This window comes from Panthera onca, chromosome B4 (assembly GCF_046562875.1).
Source record: "Panthera onca isolate mPanOnc1 chromosome B4, mPanOnc1 haplotype 2, whole genome shotgun sequence".
Lineage (NCBI taxonomy): Eukaryota > Metazoa > Chordata > Mammalia > Carnivora > Felidae > Panthera > Panthera onca.
Window position 1 is genome coordinate 40,130,101 of NC_138345.1, and position 13,463 is coordinate 40,143,563.

Here is a 13,463-nt window from a genome sequence, read left to right on the forward strand (position 1 = left end):
AATTTCTATCTCATTTCTTTTTTTCTCTTACCTATATGATTTCCTTCTTCCTATTTGCTTTTGGCTTACTTTCCCTTTCTCTTTCTAAATTTCTAAGATGAAACATTTGGTCATTGATTTTTAGACCTTTTTTCTTTCTAATATAACATTTAAGTGTGTCACTTTCCCTCTAAACACTGTTTTATCCATATCCCACAGAGTTTGATATGTTGTATTTTTTTACCATAGATATCAGAATATACTCTAATTTCCCGTATGATTTCTTCTTTGACCTATGGAATAGCTAAAAGTGTGTTGCTTAATTTCTAATTACTTAAGGGTTTCTACATATCTTATTATTGATTTTGAGTTTTACTCCACTGTAGTTAGAGAATATACTCTGTGTGGTTTTGTTCTTTAAATCTAATGAGGATTGTTTTATTATCCAGCATATAGACTTTCTTTGTAAACAAACCATGTACTTGATAAGAATATGTATTCTGGGGACGCCTGGGTGGTTCAGTCCGTTGAGCACCTGACTCTTGATTTTGGCTCAGGTCATGACCCCAGGGTTGTGGGATAGAGCCCTGTGTTGGGCTCCCATGCTGAGTGTGGAGCCTGATTAAGATTCTCTCTCTCTCCCTCTGCCCCTCTCCCCTGTTCACGTGCTTGCTCGCTCTCTAAAAAAGAAAAATAATGTGTATTATTCTGTATTTATTGGGTGTAGTGTTCTACAAATAATGATTAAGTCCAGGTGATTGATAGTATCATCTTTGCCTTTATTGGTATTTAGATTAGTGTAAGTTCTACTAAATGCATAAAGTATTAAAATCTCAAGCTATCACTGGGAATTGTTTATTTCTCCCTTTAAGCTTTTGCTACCTCAAGTGTACCAGTTGGGAATTGCCCTCTAGCTAGAAACTGTAAAAGACAGAAAACTCCCTCCATCCTGTTCTTTCTTGAAATGTCAACTCCCCTTGAGAATCTGCTAGCTTTTGTCCACTCTTTTGTCCCCAGTATATAAATATCTGTAGAACTGTTTACACAACCATATCATAAATAAGACCTTCAGATGGCTTTTAAAAAATTTTTTCCAGCTTTTCTAGGTATTTTTGGTGGAAAGATTGGTATATTAGAATTTGGTCTGCTATAAATGGAAGTGAAAGTCCCTGGTAAATGTATTTTCAAAAGAAATTTTGAATTGATACATTAAAAAAATTAAATGTAACTATTATAATTTAAAATGTTTATTGAAGGAAAAATAAGATAAAAACAGAGAGGGAGGCAAACCATAAGAGACTCTTGAATACAGAGAACAAACTGAGGGTTGCTGGAGGGGTGTTGGGTCGGGGGATGGGCTAAATGTGTGATGGGCATTGAGGTGGGTACTTGTTGGGATGAGCACTGTTATATGTAAGTGATAAATCACTAAATTCTACTCTTGAAACCATTATTAACCTATATATTAACTAACTTGGATTTAAATTTTTTAAAAAGTCAAAAAAATAAAAAATAAAATGTTTACTTATGTACCACTAAAAAAAAATCTTAATATATCAACTATAAACTTAATATCAACTTATATACATCATGTTTTAGCAAAATACATACTTGCTAAAGTGACCAGATCACTGAGATGTGATAGTTCAAGTTTGGAAGGGATCTTAACTGTCCAACCACCTATCCAAATCTGAAGCCCCTCCACAACATTGTTTGAAGGTGGTCCCAGACTGAGCTTGTCCAGTGACAGAAAAAAACTCATTAGCTATGAAGCAATTGACTCCATTTTTGGAAATTCTCTGTGTAAGAATCATCACCCTTATCCTGACTTGAAATATGCACCCTTGTAAATTCCACTCATCAATCCTAGTTCTACCCCTTGAAGTCTTCTAGAATAGTCACATTTTCATTTACATCATAACCCTGTAGATATGTGGTCTTCTTCAGCTCTTATTTATTGGATGCTGCTAGGCTCCAGAGATCCATAATGCCAAGGACAGATATTGCAGTCAGCTCTTTTACAAGGAAGGAATTAGGAGATATATAAGAGAGTAAATAATTTGACTCTAGGTTTTATGGATACCTTGATTGCAAGAAAAAAAATTGTTTAATCTACCAAAGAAATAATCCCACATCAAAATAGATCCTTTGCCATCTTTAATATAAAGGAAAGAAGACTTTAAAAAGCAAGAAGAATAATTTTGGGAAAAAAAGATTCACTCTGAAAAGTCTGAAAAGGTTATCTATAACATTATTGAAAAATAGAATTCATCTAATTAGTCCTCTCTCTCTTCAGAAAGGACTAACCAATGGGAAAGTATCTATTCCACTATTAAAGTTGTCCTTTGACCTCTCCTGTGATTAAAAGTCTTTTCCTGTTCCTACTGCAACCTTGGCTTCTGCATGTGAAGTTAATTTTCTCTTGTTTTGTCAGTGGTGCACAATGGTAACAAAATAAAGGAAATGAAATATTAAACTAAGTTGAAGCAAGTTATGAAATAAAGGAAAGAAGAAAAGGTGGGGAACAAATTAGAGGAAAATGGAAAACATTTCCAAAAGAAAAGCATGAGATATGTTTATTTCCTGAGAGTTGTATAGAAAGGAGACTAAGAACAGCATCCTGGGAATCAAGAGTTTGATTTCCACACTCTCACTGATGAGCCTCTAAATAACTTCCTCTGTAAAATGGGGGATTTGATCAGAAGAATCTCAGGCACTTTCCCATCTGAAAGAACATAAGTCATTCATTCATTGATTCGACATTGTCGCCAGTTTTCCAATTTGAGATATGGAGTGTGGACCAGTGATTCATACTTCGAATCTGCTGCCAATTATGATTCCATTCTCATCTGAACCATGGACTCCCTGCTTACCCTGGGGGGGGGGGGGGGAAACAGGTTTTGGTTTATTAATTTCTATGTATAGAAAGCTATTTCCAACTCGGTTGTGTACTTCTTTCATTCCCTTCATTTTTAATATGTCCACAGTTAATTGGAGGAGATCAATACAGGTAGAAAGACAATTGCTGTCCGTCATTTTCAATGTTATTCTTTCTATTCACCCTAAGGAGCTAATTTGTAACTTTTGGACTCATTGTTGAAAGCTTTTGGCAATGCCTCTTTTACTGAGTGGGAGAAAAACCAGTGGAACTCTCTCATCCTCATGTGGAGGCAGAGAAGCTGGACATGGTGAAGCAGTGAAACACAAATCTGATGCCTCATGCTTGCTATCTTGGCAGCAGCTCCAGATTCAAAGCCCATTCATAGGCAGGTTTTGAACACTGGCTTCCCTGCTCAGTCTGAGCTCCAAGTGGTCTTTAAGTTTATGTCTATGCTAGAGGAAGTCATTTGCATGACTATAAATTGGTGACTATATGGGATTCAAATGAAATATATGTAATAAAACATCAACTGGCCATAATGTTCTACTCCAGGATTCTATAGTTTCTGAGTGGGCATTTACAGACTTATTGCTTATGAGAGACTTGAGGCACTACTATTTTCTTGTGTATCTTGATGTTGCAAACAGTAGTTTTGATTAGCTTTTTAATCATTGGCACCATGCCAACGGCCTGCACCCTTAGAAGAATTTTTGGTAACCTGGCACTATGTGGTTTTGTCCTGCTCTTGTGGAAGCTCCCTGACTCAAGGCGGTCATGTAATTATACAAGTGTATCCTGACAAAGGAACCTGCTGAAGAGACGGGTAGGTGCTGAAACCATTCCTTTTTCCATGTACCAAATCACCGTTCTGATGTGTGTTACATGCACCTAGAAAGACACACAAAGGACCCACAGATGGACCTAAACTTATTCGACTTCATTCTCCATTTTTTTCCTTCCCTCACCACCCCAGGACAACCTTGAGCCCAGGAGAACTGACTCTGGATATTGCAGCCTTCCTACTGCTGGTCTTAGCCTTGGACTATAGACAGGAGAGCCAATTCACATCTGAGCTCCTCCCAGTGTTCTTAAGCAAGTTGCTTGTCCCCTTCTTGGCTTTGGTTTCTTCATCTGTTAAAACACCACTGTCTCAAGTTTGGATGGTGTAAAGGTAACAAGCAGTTGGATTCAAACCTCTGTTTTGGCCCTCATTTACTACCTATGTATACTTGGGCAAGTTATATAAACTCTTTATGGCTCAATTTTTTAAATCTATAAAGTGGAATCGTAATTGTACCTACCTATAAATCATTTAATCCTTAGAAAAACCCTACAGAGCACATAATATTATTATTTCCACTTTACAGATTTAAAAAATTGAGATCTAGGAGAGGACACTAACTTGGCTAAGATCAATCACATAGGAGCTGAGACACGAACACCGGCTCTGGTCTAGTACTAAATTAAGACCAGCATACACAAACACACGTGTGCATACATCTATACATACACACAGTGCTTGAAACAGTGCCTGGCATATTATGCTAATATTATTAACAGTACCTGGTATTCAGTAAACACTCAATAAATGTTACCTATTGTTATGATGATTATGATGATGATGATTTGTAAAGAAGTTCCTACCTGCTAACATTCCTTCCTGCACTGGGCATTTATGTTTCTATGAGGCCCCAGCTTGGGTACTCATTGTTGCTTGAGCATTATTTGCATTCTGAAGGGGGCCTGAGGACAGCCTGCTCTGAGGGTGAGAACAGGAGCAGAACTGCCAGTGAACTGACTGGTAAATATAGAAAATCATCAGATGGGTTGGCTACATGGGTATATCTGTCTGTCTGTGTGTGTTGGGGAAAGTAGAAGTATGTAAGCTTATTTTAATTTGAACTCAGCTTTTCTTGGCCCCCAAGAACTGTTAACACCTCTTTTTGGTGTTTTGTGGGAATTCTGGGCATAAGGTCTTTAAAGTAAAAAACTCTATGATTAATTCCCCTTCCTCAGTTTTCCTAGACCACTGAAGTGAAGAGAATGTTTTCAAGGATACATGGGTAATAGAATGAACCTTCTCTGCCCCTCACTCTACCCTGTAAAATCAGAACAGTACCTAACTTGCCAGTGGAGAGTGAGGACTGGTCTCAAGGTCAGGAGGATGGATGAAGTGACCTTTTCCAGGGTTCCCCCAGCCTTGAATTCTGAGGAGAGATGGGTATGAAGAGAGTATTCATAGGATGTGTTATTATATGTTGTCATACACATAGCTAGACTGGCCTACGCTTATTTAAGGGTAAGGAGACCTGGGTCCCCATTAGCCTTAAATACTTGGGAAATCTTCACCTTTGGATTTTTATACATTTGCTTCCCAGACTTTTCCTCCCCCCCCCCCCACCTCTTAGTTCCTACTAAGGGTAGTAAGTGGAAGGTGTGGGCAGAGATTTTTCTAATCCTCAGTCCTACCCCAAGTACCCAACTAGAGAAAATACCAAAATGACTTCAATACTCAATGGTATTGTGTGATGCAAACATTCAACTTTCCAGCATCTTGTGTCCATTTTCCAGCAGGTCATGGAATAGGCAAAAGGCAGGCTGCACTCAACACTGACGGTCCCAGTGGTTATGGGCAGGAACACTTCCACTATATGGACCACCAGGGAAACTCAACCATACTTTATACAGAGATATTACCTGGATGTGGCTTGTAACCAGTCGGGAGTCTCCACCCACAGACATCACTCTGCGGCTACTGTAGGTGGAAAGCAGGTAATACAAAACCCCCAACTTTATTCAAATTAATGTATTTCTTTGTTTTCTTATCTATATTCCCAATTATACAAGAAAATGAGGTTAAGTTCCTTTTACACATGGTAAAACCAAGACACTGGAAAGGTTAGTGAAGTCCCCCAGCTCACAAAGCAGCAACAAATCTAGTTCATGTTCTAATTCTTCCAGGCTCCAGCTCATAGACATCATCTGGGTTTCACCATCTTTCAGAATTGCTCAAAATTCTTCCAGCATAAATTAAAATCTATGCTCCACCTACCATCTTCCATTTCCTCCTAGGCATTCAAATGTTCTTTTGCCCCCAGGCCCTTCCCCAGAAGAAGGAAGCCACAGTAAAAAGACCAGCAGGTGGGAGTAGGAGTGGTGGGAAACCTGACCTGGAGCCTGTCCCTTCAACCTGCTCCCAGTCTATAAGATCAAAAGCATCTGCATATTTCAAAACATCCAAATCAGTCCTATTTTTCACGTTCATATCAAAAATTTGGTTATGTCTAAATACAACCATAGAGGGCTCAAGAAACAGCTGGCTGGTGAGTGGACACAGCTTAGCAGATAAATGAAAAAGACTGATTTCTCTCACCATTTGTTAATCTGAACTTCCAATATGAAATGCTGGCATCCCTAAAGAGACGGCTAGCCTACTGAGTATTTTATTATCCAAAGATGGAATTAATAGCTGTGCCATATCTATGTCAAACCTAGGCAATAAAACTTTATGAGTCCTTCCCCATGAAATATTTTGTTTATGTCACATGAGTCTAATCTAATGTTCTTTTTTTTCTTTTTCTTCACTTCCCCACCCCCCACCCTTTTCCCTGCCCTCTTTGTCTCCTGAGGCCTATTCCCTTTGGAAGTGCATTAGTTACCTAGGAAACCTTAATGTCATTTTTTATATGAGTGGAGTTTGGTGCAGCATAAAGTTAATTTATAGGGTGGTTAGGAATTCATGTCATGACTGGTGAAATAGGAGACTTTATTATGATTTCTAGATCCACCTGTGTGGTAGGAATACATACCTTCCCTCTATCATTATGGGTAATTTCTTGAAACATAATTATGAATATGTATGCTATTTCACAAAATGAGTTGATCCATTGTTATTCAATGCAATTCATCATATTGTTCAATCTAAGCCCTAGAACATAATTAGCAATAACAACAAACCAATAATATACTAGGCAATCTGTTACAAGTTGAAGGACATGGTGGAATTTCCTTTTACATGATGAGGCAGTTCTGCCTTAGAGACAAAGAACAAACAAGATGAGATTCTGAAATCCTTCAACTACATCTTTCATGCTCTCTGAGGCCCGCATTAGGAAACTAAATTCCAAATATGTCCACTACTTCATTCTGCTATGTTCTTTCTGTCTTTGTCCAAGGGAAAAATATATAACCATAAAGCTACATTAATGAAATGTTTCAAGACAGCTTACAAGTAACAAAGAGGACATTCCGGAGCTTTTTCTAAAGGCTAAGATCCCCCACCCATGTGGTTGGCGGTGTTTCCGGTAGAAGGGCTATCAGATTGGGAGTTGGTGCCTTCACTGTGCTGGACTGTGCCCAGCATTTTAAATCAATTAGTTCATGTGGTCCCCATAATACTCCTATGAGGTTGGCATTGTTTCTGCCAATTACAGTTTCTGAGAAGTTCAGGAACCTGTCAAAGACACACAGCTACCAGTGAAGAAGGGAGCATGGAATCTAGGTTTGTACAATTCCAAGACCCACTCTTTTAATGAGTTCTACTTCCTGATCTGTTACTATGTTTGGTTTTTTGTTTGCTTGTTTGTTTGTTTGTTTCCCTGGGGAAATTTATGGAGAACCCAGAGCCTTAGCATCCTTAACTATTAAATGTAGGGGGTGGGGGGACACAGAGGCTTATAGAATTAGATCTGTCTCCCTACTCTGTTTAGAGCTCAAGGTTGATAGCATCAAAGCTGCACTTCCTCAAGATGATGGACATTTTAGGGAAGACCTGCGTTCGCTGAATAAACATAAAGTCACTCAGTTTCTACAGACATCTGTACCCACTTTGAAAAAAAAAAAAGAACAATGGCTCCCACCACTCTTCAGGACATTTGGGCAGAGTCGCTAATTGGCACCACGGGCTCACATGATTGTTGGCTAATAATGCTATAGTTACAAGTGTGTAGTAATGGGTGGGCAGCCAGGAATCTTTTGAGTGCCAGGAGTCAAGGTAACACACAGCCTTACTGGGCCCTTAAATTAGCAATCCCTATGCAAACACCTTTTGCAGGCACTTTAATTGTTTCAGAAACATAGACTTTCGGGCTCCAGGAGCTCAAGCAGCTGTCTGAGTGAGTGGGGGTGGGGATGGACGGACAGGGTGGAGCAAGAGAAAGTAGGTGCAAGCATTCTGCAAACCTCTCCACAGTGCCCTCCAGCAGCAGAAGAGGCAACTTGCAGATACTTTAGGATAGGCTAAGGTGTGGAGTACAGTTTAGCAATCTAAGGCAGGAAAAAAACCCACACACAATGGGAGAGGACAAATATTCAAGGCTAGCTGTATGGTGCTGGGGAAAAGAACCAAGCTTGCCTTGCCACATGCGGTCACAGAGGGAAGGGTCCTTGGAGGCCATTCGTCCCAGTTCTCTCATTTCCTGGGTCACTGTGTCATAACGAATTAACTGCATGCCCCTACTGCACAAGACCCCCTCCCTTGTCATATGCTGAGCAGCCCCTGCAACACACAATCCATTTAACTGAAACATCCAGTAGATCAATACTATTTCTCACAAGGTAAGGGCATAATTCATTCCAACATTTCCATTTTGTTTCTGTTCAGTGTTTCAACCACAGAGTGGTGCTATTGCAAAAGATAAGGGTGGGCAGAAAGCATGCTCCAGAAATTTGCTTTAGGAGAGATTTTGTAAGGGGGCTTTCAATCACTGGATCTAGTTCCTGCCCTCACAAACAACTTTCAGGGAGAAAAAGAAAGTTCAGCAACCTAAAAATACAGTCAACAGATGGATGGCCAAGGCCATGACCAAGGAGTCAACTTGAAGAGAAGCGATTACCTGGCTAATCAGAAAAGACCTAGTCCTAGATGGACTTCCACACCCAGCACTGTCTATGGGGCATGAACTCAGCAGCTTACTTCCTAGTTCTGTTCTTTGCTTTAGCTGTCTATACCACTAAGATTTTCCTCTATTTAGAGAAACGGATTTGCTTAGAAGTCCCAATGTTCTGCAGTTCCAAAATGAATCTACATTACATACAATTATCTTTTACTCTTTTTAAAAATATACACCTTCTACTCCTTTTTCCAGTCACCTTCCTCTTTGATCACCTTGCTACTCTTGGAAGCCAAGAGAGAGACCTAGGCATCAATCCCTAGTCTTCTTTAGAGAGGAGAGAAGAATCTTTTACTCTGAAACAGAAAGGAAAACAGTGAAGGAAAAGGCAGCTTGCCGGCTAGAGGGAGATTTTCTGAAAAAAGTCTTCCACAAAGGAAAGGACCAGTAGCTCTCCATTTGGAAAAAAAAAAAGTGAGGAAAATGCATCTTTTACCCTCTGTTTCTGTCTGGTTCTCTCTCTCTCCCTCTCTCCTTCCCTCAGCCCCTCCCTCTACCCACCCCCCTCTCAAAGGCACCACACATATTTGGCAAGATTAAGGTGTCACCTCTCATATTACAAGGCGTGTTGATTGCAAGCAAAGACAGACCCACCAGTGCAGGACACCCCCCCCCCAACTCCCAGTTGGAAAACAATACAAACTCTTCCTGTGCTTGCCTAGGTCCTGGCAAAGTGTGGCGGCCAGTCCGTGCACAGCATCTGCAGAACAAATCGGGTCTTAAACTCACTGCTGCCTTTTCTTCTTTTTTTTTTCTTCTGATTTTTCAAATTTAAGTTTGCCCCCTTCCTCCCCCTCCTCCCTCCAGACTGCCAGTGACCGAGGAGCTGCAGGCGGATCAGCCCGCACATGTTTTTAACCCTTTCCTTGCTGCAGCAGGAGCCAACCACCTCTTTCCCTGCAACCCTCGGGTTACTGGAGGACCTGGAGCTCCAGAAAGGAGCCCCTAGAACTTGGCCAGTGGAGCTGAAACTGGGCCTGAACCCTTCGTTTGACAGCGGAGGTGGGGGTGAAGTGCGGGAAGTGGGGGAGGGCAGGGAGGCGGGCCAGAGCGCAGGGAGAAAACCAGAACCCAGCAGATCACGCCCGATCCAAACCTTCATGGTGCTGTGTGTGCCGAGTGGAGGGAACAACTCGGCAGCTTAATCTGGTCCGGAGGAGGACCTCAACATTTTGTCACGAGGGAGGCACTGAAGGAGGACCCCACTCTTTCCAGGGACTGCGGGAGGTGCGGCCCCTGGGCCTCAGTGGGCGCTTCTGGCCGTTTTCGATGTGGCAGCCTCCAGCAGCCAGGATAATGATGAGGCAGGTACAATCTATCTAGTACGCAGCCCCCCAGGCTCCCCATCCCTTCCTACCTCCGCTCGGACCCCGCAGCCTTGCTCTGCGTCGGGTTCGGCCTGATCTGGTAGGCGCAGTGCCCGTGCTTCTCGGTGTTTGACCAAATTCTCAAACAAGTCTCAGGAATTTGGATTTTTTTAACCTGACGCCGGCTGAAACAGAGTGGGTTGCTTCTTACCCACCTTGGAATGGCAGGGCATGACGAGACGAGACGGGATACTTACTTGCTCCCCTCCCCCAGTCGCGCGTGAATCAAAAGGTCCTGGCACGAGATGGGGCCAAAGAGTGGCAGAGACTGCAGGGAGGAAGTGGTAGGGGGCTCAAGGACGGAGTCCGCCACGCCCTGGCCCGGGGAGCTGAGCCGGAGGCGGTCAGGAGCACAAAAATCCGCTCCAAGGCTCTGAATTTCTCCTTGACCCCTAAGCGACATTCTCTCCCCCCCACCCCCCCACTCTCACTTCTCTTGATGGCAAAAGAACGAAAGCAAGATGACTTAACTCGGTAAATTTAGAGAGAACGATCTCAGAACAAGTGGGGTCTAATGGGCAGCTAAAATTATCGCGAAATAAGAGATTTTGCCCCCTCCCTCCCATCCTTTCCTCGAATAATCTATGGGTGGGGGAGTGAGCGTCACAACTTTCCAAGCGCTACTACGAGGTTTGTTTGTGGCTTTTGCCTTTTCTGCTTCCCCGCGCTGTCCCCGCGTGCAGACTGGTGGGTGCTGGGCGGGTGCTCAGCTGCAGGGCCCCATTCTAGGAAGGTGCTTAGAAGAAGTTGGAGGCTGGGTGAAATGGGAGTCTCCGATCCATCCCCCTCTTCCTCCACGTTCACGTTCTCGCAAACACACACACACACACACACACACACACACACACGCGGCCGCCCCTTCCTAGGTCCCCCTGAACCCCGCCTCCCCCTACCTCTTGACTCCGCTGTCCTTGACCTCCCGCACAGCGTCCTGGGTACTGGTCCCTGAGAGCAGCGAGTTCGCTGGGGAGTGATTGTCCTTGGGCGTGTTCGCGTTGTGGGGTGGGGGAAGGAGTGACGGGTGGGCTTGATAGGAGGTGGGGAGAGATCTAGAGCTGGAAGGGTCTAAGGTTTGGAGGAGGAGTTTGCACATTAGACCCAAGCCGCCAGGGGGAAGGGGCAAGAAAGGCCCTTCTGCCTAGAGAGGAAAATCTTAAATAAAAAGAAAGAAAAAAAAAAAGATCAAAAGGAAGTTTCTCAAGAAAAAAAAACAAATAAGACAGGCTGAAGACATTAACATGTAAAATACAGTGAAAAGTTGAATATTTCGTTTTTTCCTGGATCTCTAAAGGGGATAGTGAAGCCTACTAATAACTTGGAAGTTTTAGGTGTTTTTCTTTTAGAGAGGCTAGGAAAGATGACCTCGTCGCCCCACTGCCCACCCCACGCCAGCCCCAAGTCGGAGGGGCACAGGGGCTTGGGCTGGCAAGGCGAGCGGCGGCCGGGCGCGGGGGCGGGTGGCGCGGCGCTGAAGGGGTTAAGGCGCTGAGCGCGGAGCCATCTGGCCGGGTTGGCTGGTTATAACCGCGCAGATTATGTTCGCGGGACTCAGAGTTGAAGGCTCCTCTCCCTACCGAGCAGCTCCGCGCGCGGCCCCGCGAGAGAGCCCGGCGCAACTACTTTCTTCCCGTTTCTTTCTTTCTTTCTTCTTCTCTTTTTTTCCCCCTGCTGGGTAGTGGAGGCGGCGGGGTGGGAGAGACTTTGAATGACCGAGTTTGCGTCCACCTTTCTCTTCATGTCGACGTCCCTGGAAACAGTCACACGGATGCCATGGTTACTTCTGCCACGGTAAGGGGAGGCGGGTACGTTGGGTGGGCACGTTCAGGGGTGGGAAGCTGAGTAGGGGGATTTTCCAGTGGACTAGCGCGGGGGTCCCCAACTCTGCACCCCGCCCCCACCTCCATCGTTCGGCTCTGGCTCACTTTCCCGGGCTTGCGCCTTCCCCGAAGTTTGCGCTGGGATCTGCCCAGGCCGAGGCGCAACCGCAACCACCCCCTCCCCACCACACACTCACACACACACACACACACACACACACGCACACACGGACACTCCTCCCCACCTCTTCTCCCGTCCCTGGGCTGCCCGAGAAACCGCCCAATATCTGGGAAAGTGATCAGGTTTAAGGGACCTGGATTGGAAATGGGGGCGGAGGCGAGGGGAAATAGGGACGACGGAAGGGCAGCGAAGAGATTCAGCAGAACCGCCCTCCAACCCCCAATCAACACACCCGTCTGCTCCTGCAGAGAGGGCTCCCCGTGCATCCTGTAACAAAAGGGGGTGGCAGACAGATCCCGCGCAGGGAAGAGTCGAGCGTGTCACCACGGCTCCCCGGCACGCGCCCGGCGCCTGGCTCCCAACATCGCGGGGCTCCTTGCATGCCTCCCCCTCCCTGGTCCCGGGCGTGGGCTGGGGGAGGGGACTCGGAGCTCAGGACTGGGACGCCGGCTTCCGAGTTTGGGAGTTGCAACTCCTCGCCCGGCGCGGCGTACCTGTGCTGGAATACTCTTGCCTCTTCCGAAAGCTTTTCTCGGCAACGGCCACGCACCCCGGACTCCTTGTGGCCAGCGCCCACCCCGCGGCTACCCTACCCCGGGTCTCTGCGCAGATGTAGGAGCTCCGCGCGTTCTCCGTGCATCTGGGACCGCGCGGGGAGCGGCGGGCAAGCTGGCCGGGCAGTCCCTGGGGAATTCCTCGCCGTTTCTCCGAGCCAGCTCTCGGAATTTGAGGCGGCGGTGTGGGAAGGCTGGGAGACCGGGGACCAGCGGAACTAGGTCGGAGTCAAAAGGACCCCCGGTGGGCCAAATTACCCCATTGCCCCAAAGCGCTACTCCTACTCCAAATGAATCTGGGGCGCTTGGAAGTTGAAGGTTCGGGAAAGGAGTGGTGGGGGAGGGGACTCTGGTGCTTTCGGGCGCCAGTGGGTGCGCGGCGAGGAGGCGCTGCTTCTTTGGGGGGAGTTTAGCTGCTGCATTCCTCAGCTGCGCTTTAAATGCACGGAACTGAGACCCTCGCGCCGAACCGGGTGGGGGCTGCTAACCGGTAAGGGCTCCTCCCACGTCTGGGAGCATTCCAGGTGGAGGAAACATTGAACTGGACCGCCTCCTTTAGACCTCTGGCGGCGGGCGGCAGGTTCAGAGTCGGAGTGGGAGACAGCCTCTTGGACCCAGCCGGAGCGCTGGGCTCAGAGCAGGAGAGCTGGGGCGCCTTGCGCGGGGGGGTGAGGGGGGCTGGGGGGGCTGTTTATGTGTGCGAAGAGCAGGGGGCGGGAGCTGGGAGGTTTGGCATGAAAGGAGGTGGGTGTCACTCCTGGAGCCTATTAGAGAAGGTGCTAGACAACCTGCT

General features: G+C 45.7%; 1 protein-coding gene and 1 long non-coding RNA gene across 4 annotated transcripts in view; one reads left to right on the forward strand and one right to left on the reverse strand.

Annotated features, from left to right (window-relative positions):
* Positions 1–2,528: 2,528 nt before the first annotated feature.
* LOC132694850 (uncharacterized) lies at positions 2,529–13,300 on the reverse strand. 3 transcript variants are annotated; one of them, XR_013556886.2, is made up of 7 exons: positions 12,611–13,300; positions 11,693–11,865; positions 11,012–11,270; positions 10,109–10,243; positions 5,558–9,451; positions 4,980–5,067; positions 2,529–2,853 (listed from the first exon to the last, which is right to left on the reverse strand). It is a non-coding gene; the product is annotated as an uncharacterized LOC132694850 (long non-coding RNA). The 3 variants fall into 3 exon arrangements; XR_013556888.1 differs by lacking the exon at positions 10,109–10,243 and adding an exon at positions 10,316–10,386 and having other exon boundaries at positions 5,558–5,615; positions 12,611–13,286; XR_013556887.1 differs by having other exon boundaries at positions 5,558–5,615; positions 12,611–13,285.
* The window catches only part of NTF3 (neurotrophin 3), a 66,614-nt gene continuing 64,948 nt past the window's right edge, over positions 11,798–13,463 (forward strand). Inside the window, exon 1 of the mRNA XM_060658638.3 lies at positions 11,798–11,906. Coding sequence (XP_060514621.1) covers positions 11,889–11,906 — 18 coding nt within the window. The 5' untranslated portion in view covers positions 11,798–11,888. The remainder of the gene's footprint in view (positions 11,907–13,463) is intronic.